Consider the following 10,283-nt stretch of genomic DNA (forward strand, 5'->3'; position numbering starts at 1 on the left):
TGAGTGTCTAGCTGAGGTCAGGTCCTCTGCCCTGCGTTAGTAGGAGTCAGCCTCTGGATCCCTCCTGCTCACCCTCCGGCGCAAACGCCGGCACGCTGTAACAGACCACGCCTGTTTGCGCGGCTCAGGAGCGCAGCTCCCTACCGGCTCAGCAAAGAGGGATCCGGGGGGTTTCCCCTCTGGATCCGGCTCAGCTGCGCCGGTCTCTCCACCCCACTTACCTTATGGGGATCAGCTGCTGCTGGCCCCGCTGCCGCTCTGCTCACCTCCGCTGCTCTCGCCTCTGCGTCGCTCCGCTCCGGGTCTTATGGGGATCAGCTGAGTTGAAACAAAAAAATGCCTCTGGAATAATCAGAGACAGCTGTGAGCTCCTCTCACTGGGTCTACAGAGGCCCTTTCTGAACAGGCTAGGCTGCTGAGTGGCATGCAGACTGCCATCCATATATAGTGTTGGCATTTAAGGGAGAGCAAGTGTGCTAATGCTGCACAGTGAAATCTCTCAGCCTTGGCATTCATCACAATACTGGCAGAAGCATGCTGGAGTGGTCCCCTCTCAGCCTGAAGTTTGGGTGGTCTCAGTGGCCCACAGCAGGACGCTCATGAATAAAGTGGCAAACATTGAACCTCAGGTGGGGGTACTTTGGCAGTGTGCATAGGACACTCATGTCTTGCAGGCTTCTAGGATTCCTGCCCAAATATTTCGGCTTCACAAGGGTTTTGTGGGGGCAATGATGCTGCTGTTGGCCTCCTAAACCTTGTTTGCTGCATGACTAGGGAACTCACTGGCCCCGTTTCCTTCTGCCCGTGTAGGAAGGAGCATTGGAAACTTCTGGGCAACTTGAAGACAACAGTGGAGGGTTTGGTGTCCACCAACAACCCGAATGTTTGGTCCAAGTATGGCGGCTTGGAGCGGCTGTGCAGAGACATGCATAGCATCCTCTTCCATGGGCTCATCCACGATAAGGTAAGGCGCTGGGTGTGCTGCTCTGTGACATTGAACCTCTGGTGGCTGCTCTCACAAGTGGCACCTTCTTGAGGGTGTTTGTTTCTCAGTGATGGATGGCGGACTTGGTTCTTTTCCCAGTATTGGGGTAACCCACCAAGTGTGGGAGCATCTGTGTTTTCACTGAAACAACTGGCAAAGGGTGGTGATAGTATAATAATAATAAATAATAATAATTATTATTATAATTAATGTTGAGGTGGTTGTGGCTAAAGCTTTAATGAAGATTAAGTTGTTTGTAGTTATATCTAAATTGGCAGGGGTGACCCTAAGTTTGCCCTCACACCCATATCTTCTGACCATCCATCCTGGTAGCAGTCCTGCCCGACCTTGCGAGCTCTGCTGAGTTTCTGGGTTTCAGGTCTACCTCATCCCACCTTTCCAGTGTGCTTTAACTTACCTAAGCAAGCAGGGCTGGTACAAGGAGTCAGCCAGCAGCAGTCCCACAATACCCTGTTTTTGACACAGCTTTCCTTCACACCACTTCCTTTCTACTGCCCAGGAAGAAAGACAAGTTTTCGGCAGACTGATTCCTAAAGGGACTCCAAAGGGATGCTGGGGCACATGGTAGTGCTGTGTTCAGGAAAGAAACACAGGGTAGATGGCTTTGGTTCAGGCACCAAGGTACAATATAGAAGAGAAGGGCAGTTCTGGTGCTTGAGGTTGCTCAAACTCAACTCTAAATATCAGTGTACACCTACTCATTGTGGCTAGAGCAAAGGAGGGAGGTCCCCAGGTCCACCACTGATTTGTAGGTCTCTCCTTTGCGGGCCTCAGTTTTCCTCTTTGATAATACTGCCCTGCTCATCCGGATTGCATGGCTTCATGTTTGTGAAATACAGTGAACTCCTTGGGTGGGGGAAAAGAATTGGGGTTAATGCAGGCAGCCAGTGAGGTAGGGAATGGTCTTGTCCTAACAGCTCCATTGCAGCCGGGAAAACTTGTGCTTCAGAGCTCTGTGAGGGTTGACCCACTTGCCATTCGCCTCCTCCCTCATATCATTTCATGCCACATTAACTAAGTATCAGTGACTTTTGGGGAAGCTGTCCCCACCCAGCTCCTTGTTCCCTCCTCCTGGATCCTGCAGTGACACCACAGTACTGCATCAGCTCAGTAATGAAGGGTCTTGGAGAAGTTATTGGCCGGGGCTGGTGGGAGAAACCCCAGGCCTCAATATTCTGGATTTTTAGAAGGTAATGGGGTCCAAGGCCCAAATCCAGGCTTTGCATAAACTCATTGTCTTTTTTTTCTTCCCACTAATTCTCCCTGTTATTGCCCATTCACACCCATTCCGCTTGCTGCTGAAAGCAGATCTCTTCTGCACCTCTGGAGATTCCTTGTTTGAGGATTTCTCCCCTTCTTCCAGCCATGGGTCTTTACACTCCAGATCCAGTCCCTTTGGAACCTGTTTCTTTAAAGCCGGGGTGTCAAAAATACAGCCCACAGGCTGGATCTGGCCCTCAGGGCTGCAATTTTGGTGGTGAGATAATCAGCAGCTGCTGAGGTTCTGGGAGTTGCAGCAATTAATGTTACTGCTGCTTGTCCCAGTACCAAATTCCAGCCAGTGGGCCAGATGACATGGCTCTGGAGGCTGGATCCAGCCTGCTGGCTGTGTCTTTGATGCCCTTGTTTTAAAGAAACAGGCTTCAAAGGGATCCTTGCACTTACTATGTGACAGCAGTTCGGGTAACCAAGCCCTGTCAACACAGGCTAGTGCTCCTTACCAAGGCTCTTTGCGGAGTTTAGACCTTGGACCTGCAAAGTGCAAATTTTGCCCCTCTCCTTTTTTTCTATGCAGAGAAAGCTGTTCCTATCCATGTTTTAATTAGAAGTGTCAGGCCTTGACTCCGCCACTGGAGGACTGTGTGGAGGATTGGAGAACCGGCATAACTGTGGCATCACAAATGACTGACTCTGCAGTTGTGGGAGGGGGTGCCCGACTCCTCATGACCTTATTCTTTATTAAAGCTTCGTGCAGGCTCACAGCAAGTGCTTTTGGGCAAGGCTTTTCCTGGGAACAATTTAACATTGTCCCCATCTGCCATTTCTCCCCAGTAAAGAAATGTTTCTCTGTAGACACATGAAAGAATTGGAGGGTTTGGGGTGTCTCTGCCATTGAGTGGCTTTTATTTTATGTCATGAGAAGTATCACTCCGGGTTTGGTGATTCCCAACCAAAGCCTCCCAAAAGCGGGGGAGAAAAGAATTGACATCCAAGATATTTGAGTATGAAAACGCCTGAGTTAAGGAGAAGCTTCTTAGTTAATGCTGAGGTTGTGTTTGTACCTGTTAAAGCAGCAGAAAAAGGTACGAGTCTAGCATTGCCTGCCCAAGCAAAGACAAACTTGTTGGACTGCCAGCTGTACGGCAGGGCTGCCGTGGCACAAGAGCTACAGTCTGTGCTGCTTGTTTGCCAGGATGTTTCTGCTTTGCCCTCTGTCCCCTCTCCAGTGCAACTCTTCTCCACACTGCCGTGTCAACAGGAAGCAAGGCTGTTGTCAGGAAGCGGAGAGGTGGCAATTAGGAGTTTGTGAGACTTTGAACTTGGCAAAGCTTCCAAAGCCATCAGAGGTGGCAACAGCGCAACCCAACATGGGGTGCAAGGAGGAGCTAGTATGAAACCTCCCATGCCTTCAGTTGTGAAAACATGGGGGGGCCTCTGCTGCTGAGAAATCAGACCTGCTAGCTCCATCCCTAGCTTGAGATCCTGTAGGTATGTGGGAACCGCCAGCAACACCACACTGGTTAGTTCAGACCCCTGACCCTCATCTGTGGAGCTGATCTGGTGAACAAGAGATTGGCTGATGGTAGGCATAGCCACAGCACTTGGGGAGCATTATTTATTTGGGAACAGTTAAAGGGGAAGAGAGGTCTTGAATTTGCAGTGCAGCGGCACATGCAGCTGGTGTGAAGCTTATTTCCCTGTTGGTAATTAAAAGGCAGTATCTCATAAAGTGAACTTGGATTCATGAAAATACATGCTTTCTCTGTATAATCTTATTTAGTTAGTCCCTAAAGGTGCAACTGTTCTCTGCCTTCTGATTGAAAGCTGGGTCATCTACTGTTAGCCATAGTCCTGTTGTATGTGGATAGGATGCTGTCCCTCTAAGATGTGGGTGTCCACTTGCATCCAGCCCTGGCTCCCAGCTCTGGAGGCAGTGTGAGGCTTGGAGCCTGCATGAAATAGCTGGGCTGGGACAGGGGGTTGAGGCCTGTATTCCCATTTAGTCCTCTCTGCCCTGTGCCCGAGCCCTGAAGCTGAGAAGGAGCTAGGGAGGGGTACACATTCAGGAAAGATTTCCCTGGTCTTCCCCCCCACCCCTAGCCCACATCTTCCAGCTGCGGGCAGTGCTGTCCTCCCCTGACAGGCTGAAACATGATCAAATCCCTGCTCCTGGGCTGGAGAGACTTGTGGCGGGAGAGACCTTGGCACCATATAGGCCACTGAGGCTTGCCCAGCACTAGCTGTGTGCCCCTTCCCCTGTCCTGCCCTGCTGTGCTGGGCTCTGACCTGTCAGGGCTTGGGTTGGGGTTTGTTTGCTTCATTTTCCTGGGGCTAAAGGTCAAGTGTTATCTAGCTCCTGGCTGAGCTTGCTGCTCCCTGCATCTGGGCGTGCATTAACGGGCAGGCATTAACCTCTTCATTGCGCATCTGTCCTCCACCTCATCTGTACACTGCTTCTTCTGCCCACTGAGCATCAGGGTGCTGGAGGTACGTCCTGCAGGTGCTGTGCACTCAGCCTGCTGAGCTCCCAGTTGGGCCTTTGTGTGTAGGAGATCACTTTGCAATAGCCTCTGTCTTGCTCATAGTCACTCTTTTTCTTTCCTCCTTGCAAAGCTTCTGGCTCATTTGCTTTTTCTTCCTATTTATTTTGGTCTGTGTGCACGGAGTTCTGCAGTTGCTCCCTCTGCCTGTCAGCCAAGGCGCTTGGTCCTGTGGCACGTGTGGGGGCATCCTCTGTTGGCCTCATCCTGGCATAGGAGCCAGGGCTGTGTTGTCCCAGTCAGGCTGAGGCATAAGATCAGAGGTGTGCTGCCTGTCCGTTCACTGCAGCTGCTGCAGAAGCCTGGAGGGGAAGTGTCTTTGAACAAGCTGATCCCCACTTCTCCTGTAGCAGCAGCAGCTGGCTTGCAGAGGGGCCCTGGAGCAGGCCCCTGGGAAATGCAGCTCCCCTGCCCTCCTGCTCCTTTCCCAGTAGCTGGAGTGGTGTGGTGCGAAGTCTAACAGTGCCTCTCCTGGCAGGTGTACTGCAGGCAGCAGGATTACTGGCAGTTCGTGAAGGACATCCGCTGGCTGAGCCCCAACTTTGCTCATCACGTGGAGGAGGTGAGGTGCAGAGGGCTGGAGGGACAGCTGGCTGGGAGGCTTCCAGCCCGTGGATTTGCACAGGGGAGGGAGTGTGGGAGTGGCACGATGACCTCAGCATGGCTGCCCTGCTGCGGGGGACCTGGTTTTCTCTGAGCACCCCTCTCTCCCGGCTTGGACAGACTCGGGCAGAAGAACGCAGCACTCTGCTGCAAGCCTTTATCTTCTATAACTCGTGTGGGGCTTTGGCTGTGTGGGGTGCGTTTTTCTTACAGGCTGTGCCCTGGAAAAGATTGTGGGGTCAAACCCACCAGAGCAGAGGGGAGATGGGTCCAGGAGACATGAGTTGCTGGTCTCCAGTTCCTCGTGACCATGCCTCCACATGGACCCTCATGCCCATCACTGCTGCACTGGGTCCTTTTACCCTCCACCTTTGCACTGTGCAGCCCTGAGGCAGAAGCAGGCAGTGAAAGTCAGAGGAGGGAAGGAGAGCCCAGAGACTCTGGCTGCTGTTGCAGAAGCCCGGGAGCTGCATCTTTACACCTTGTGCCAGTTGGACAGCCCTGATTTGAGGGGCCATCCATAGAATCGGAGGCTGGAAGGGACCTCATCCAGTCCAGACCCCTGCATGGAGGCCATGTGTGCTGTTTCTAACCCATCCCACTCAGCCTTTGCTTGAAACCCTCCAGTGAAGGAGATGCCACCGCTCCTCTAAGCAGCTTCTTGGGTTGCCCTCCTGCTCTGAGGGGGAGAGCTTCTTTTTTGAGATTTAATCTATATCTCTCTGCTTTGTCACCGTTTCAGTGTCTTGCCCTGTGTCCTGCTCTCTGCCCTAAGGGAGAACAGCTCTTCTTCCCCTTGATACCTACCACTCTGCTGCTCTCTTTGAGGCCATGCTCATGACATGGCTGATATGCAGAGCCCTTATGGAGGAAGGGTCTCATGGAGAGTTCAGGGGAGCAGCAGGGCAGACCTTAGAGCCAGCCTGGAGCTCCCAGGTGGAAGCAGGGCTGTTGTACAGGGCCTTGCTCTGTGGTCTGGAGCCCTAGTTCAGTTCCAAGTGTGTCAGCCAAGAAGCAGGCAGTTCACTCAATCTTAGCTCAGATTCTGGCGACTGGGCAGGCCTGGCCCTGGTTTCCCTGGTCCTCTCAGTGCACACGGTGGGACGATGCAGTGGAAGCTTCCCAGCCTTGACAGGGTAAGCCAAGGACTTTGGCCTCCCAAGCAGGTTGCAGCCTTTTGGCCTGTGTGGCACAAGTCTCCACCGGTGCTGCTGCTTCCATTGTGAGCGCACCAGCTTGGCCAGCTGCTGTGCTCCACCAGAACTGAGCAGGGAGGCAGAGTGCTGCCAGACCAGGGCTGTGCTTCCCAGGCAGCGAATGGGCTTGGGGCATCTCTGGGAAGAAGGATGGTGTTGGCATGCAGCTCTCGGGAGGCTGCGGCTCCTATCTGCCCTGACTCACCCACGGCATCTGTTCCAGTTCATCAACCTGCGTGAAGATGACCTGCAAAACGCCGACAGCCTCAGCGACCAGGCCCCAGCGAAGCAGTGGCTGCAGCGCAGCCTGCAGTTCCACTGCCTCTCTGCCCAGTTGAAGCCTCTGCTGGGGAACAGGCAGTACATCAGGAAATTTTACAAAGGTAACTCCCACCAGCCCCAGGCAGGCAGTTGTCTTTCCTCCCTGGGGAGGGCTGGACCTGCACCCCTGCCAGGATGGCTTGGGGTGCCTGGGGGTGGGTCAGGGAAGGGGATTCCACTGTGGCATTTGATTGAAAAATGCTGGTATGACAAAACTAGTGCCTTCCTTTGGAAGGGGCCCGGCTCTGACTTGAACATATGCAAAACCTTTCCGTAAAGTTGTTTTGACCTCAAAAGCAGTTTTTTCGGTTCAAAATGCAAGTTAGTGTAGAGTAAGAAACAGAAGGCCAAGGTGGAAGCAGAAGCTTTGCTGGGCTCTGGGGAGTATTCTCCTTTTGATTTTTTTGCAGTACAGAAAACACATTGACTTGTGGTGTAGGCTAGGAAATCTTGTAGTGTGAACCCACAGCTGCTGCAGGCCGGGTCCCCCCAAACAGGAACAAAGACCTGTTGTTGTAAAGCAAGAGTCTGGAAAGGGGAAATCGTGGCTTGGGTTTGGCTGCTGCATGTGAAGCACAGCGGTCTCCAGGGCCCTTTATCTGGTCAGTCCTTCTTGGCAGCTGGGCTCTCTGACGTCCGTGGGGTGTTTTCCATTGCCTTGTTTAGAGCCTCCTGAGTTCTCTCTGATGAACCCAACACCCCCAGCCTTGCTTTTACTTCCTGTGTGGAGAGGAGCCATTGTCTCTTGCTAGTACGTACTGGAGCAGCCCTGCTGCAGAGATCACAGAAAATGATGGCTGGAAGGGACCTCAGGGGGTCACATCTAGTCCAACTCCCTGCTCAAAGCAGGACCAGCCCCAACTACATCATCCCAGCCAAGGCTTTGCCTACCTGGGTCTTCAAAAGCTCCAAAGATGGAGACACCACCCCCTCTCTGAGTATCCTGTTCCTGTGCTTCACCACCCTCCTAGGGAGAGAACTTTTTCTAACTTTCAGCCTCGACTTCCCTTGCTGCAACTTGAGCCCATTGCTCCTTGTCCTGTCATCTGCCACCACTGAGACCAGTCCAGCTCCTTCCTCTTTGCAGCCCCCCTGCAGGGAGTTGAAGGCTGCTATTCAATCCCCCCTCGGTCTTCTCTTCTGCAGACTAAATCAGCCCAGTTCCCTCAACCTCTCCTCACCAGTCCTGTCCCCACACCCCTCCAACCATTTTTGTTGCTCTCCTCTGGACTCTCTCCAACTTGTCCATATCCTTTCTGTAGTGGGGGGCCCAAAACTGGACACAGGACAAGACTGTCCACTGTAACCCCCAGGTTCTTTTCTGCAGAGCTGCTGCCCAGCCAGTCAGCCCCCAGCCTGTCCTGGTGCAGGGGATTGTTCCCTCCTAAGTGCAGGACTCTGTAGTTGTCCTTGTTGAACTGCATGAGATTCCTTTTGGCCCAGTCCTACAATTCATCTAGGTCACTTTGAATCCTAGCCCTACCCTCCAGCATATCTACTCCTCCCCCCAGGCCAGCTCGGTGTTATTTGCAAACTTGCTGAGGGTGCCCTCCATCCCATCTTCCAAACTGGCGATGAAGACATTGAACAAAACCAGCCCCAGGACTGACCCCTGGGACACTCCACTTGATACTGGCTGCCAACTAGACGTAGAGACATTGACTACTACCTTCTGAGTCTGATGCTCCAGCCAGTTTCCTATCCACCTTACAGTCCCTTCATCTAGCCTGTACTTCCTTAGCTTGCCTGGGAGAATGTTGTGGGAGACCGTATCAAAAGCCTTGCTAAAATCAAGGTACTCTGGTCTCCCTGCATCCCCAGAGCCAGTCACCTTGTCATAAAGATAATCAAGTTGGTCAGGCATGATTTGTCTTTGATGAATCTATGCTGATTGGTACTTCAGCCTTTTCTGCATCCTCTGTGACAAGCTTGCCTCCCCCATTCAGTAAGGGACCCACGCTTTCCCTGATCTTCCTTTTGCTACCAACATACTTGTAGAAACCTGTCTTGTTACCCTTCACATCACTTGCTAGCTGTAACTCCAGTTGCGCTTTGGCCTTCTTGACTTCATCCCTGCATGCCTGAACAGTGCTCTTATACTCCTCTGTAGTTGTTTGTCCAAGTTTTCACTTCTCATAAGCTTCCTTTTTGTGATTTAGTTTACTGAAGAGTTCCCTGCTAAGCCAAGCTGGTCTTCTGCCATACTTGCTAATCTTCTTGCACATCAGGATGGTTTGTTCCTGCAGTCTCAGTAAGGCTTCTTTCAAGTACAGCTAGCTTTCCTGGACTCCTCTCCCCCTCTGACCAGCTTCCCAGGGGATCCTGCCCATGAGTTCCCTGAGCGAGTCGAAGTCTGCGTTTCTGAAGTCCAGGGTCCTTACTCTGCTGCTCTCCATCCTTCCTGTCCTCAGGATCCTGAACTCTATCATCTCACGCTTGCTGCTGCCCTAGTTGCCATCCATTACTACATTCCCCAACAATTCTTGAGCAGCAGGTCAAGAAGAGCACAGCCCCTAGTTGGCTGCTCCAGTACTTGCACCAGGAAGTTGTCCCCTGCTGTACCCAAGAGTAGGCCTTCCTTTCGGATCCCAGAGGATCCTGTGCGGAAGCGTGAAAACTGGGACCCCTTGTAAGCTTGGCTGCAGAGGGGCTTGGGCAGTAGTTCTCCATGTTGAGAGAGAGCAGGCGGTGACAGCCTGAGGATGGACCAAGGGGTTATCCCCACATTCTAAAAATTGTGCCCATTGCAAACTCCTGTCCCCAGGGGCTGGTATGAGTGTCATGAGTCCCACTGGGTTGACCTCTCCTATTTCTCTGCAGACACTGCCTTCCTGCTGAGCGAGGCCCATGTCACAGCCATGTTACAGTGCCTTGAGGCTGTGGAACAAAACAACCCCCGGCTCCTGGCTCAGATCGACACGTCCATGGTGAGCTGGGTCCTTTCTTCACCTGCCTGTTCTGCCCCATAACACTGCTGCACTGTGGCCACATGCACAATGCCCATTCAGCAGCCTTGGGGCCCTGTAAAGATGGACCTTTCCTTTAGGCTTAAACCTATGAGAGAAACAGGCTGGGTAGGGGCCGGCCCCCCTGCCTGCAGCTGCCTGGGACGATTAAGGTGGGTTGTGGAGGAATGAAAGTGGATGCTCGGGTCTGGTTCCCAACATCAGAATGGGATGAGTTGTGGCAGGAGAGGCCTGGGCATTATTCCCACCTCTGTGACCTTGTGTTGATCACCTCATCTCTCCCGCTTTCCCCCTCAGCCCTCTCCCTGCTCTGCATAGAGGTCCCCAGCTGAAACTGCAAATGACTTTCTGAGCATGGTCGAGCCCTCTCTGTGTGCATGTCGGTCCTGGCGCCAGCCCAGCAAGGGCGGGGACCTGATCTCCCGCCCCC

General features: G+C 52.8%; 1 protein-coding gene across 4 annotated transcripts in view; it reads left to right on the forward strand.

Annotated features, from left to right (window-relative positions):
- RUBCN (RUN and cysteine rich domain containing beclin 1 interacting protein) overlaps window positions 1-10,283 on the forward strand; it is a 62,665-nt gene that overhangs the window by 17,028 nt on the left and 35,354 nt on the right. For all 4 annotated transcript variants that reach the window (XM_019503442.1, XM_019503444.1, XM_019503443.1 and 1 more), the window contains exons 2-5: window positions 811-964; window positions 5,246-5,329; window positions 6,790-6,949; window positions 9,708-9,814. In XM_019503442.1, the coding sequence (XP_019358987.1) occupies window positions 811-964; window positions 5,246-5,329; window positions 6,790-6,949; window positions 9,708-9,814 (505 nt within the window). The remainder of the gene's footprint in view (window positions 1-810; window positions 965-5,245; window positions 5,330-6,789; window positions 6,950-9,707; window positions 9,815-10,283) is intronic.

The sequence above is a fragment of the Gavialis gangeticus genome, unplaced genomic scaffold (genome assembly GCF_001723915.1).
Source record: "Gavialis gangeticus isolate Ggan-Ray unplaced genomic scaffold, GavGan_comp1, whole genome shotgun sequence".
NCBI classification, from domain to species: Eukaryota; Metazoa; Chordata; order Crocodylia; family Gavialidae; genus Gavialis; species Gavialis gangeticus.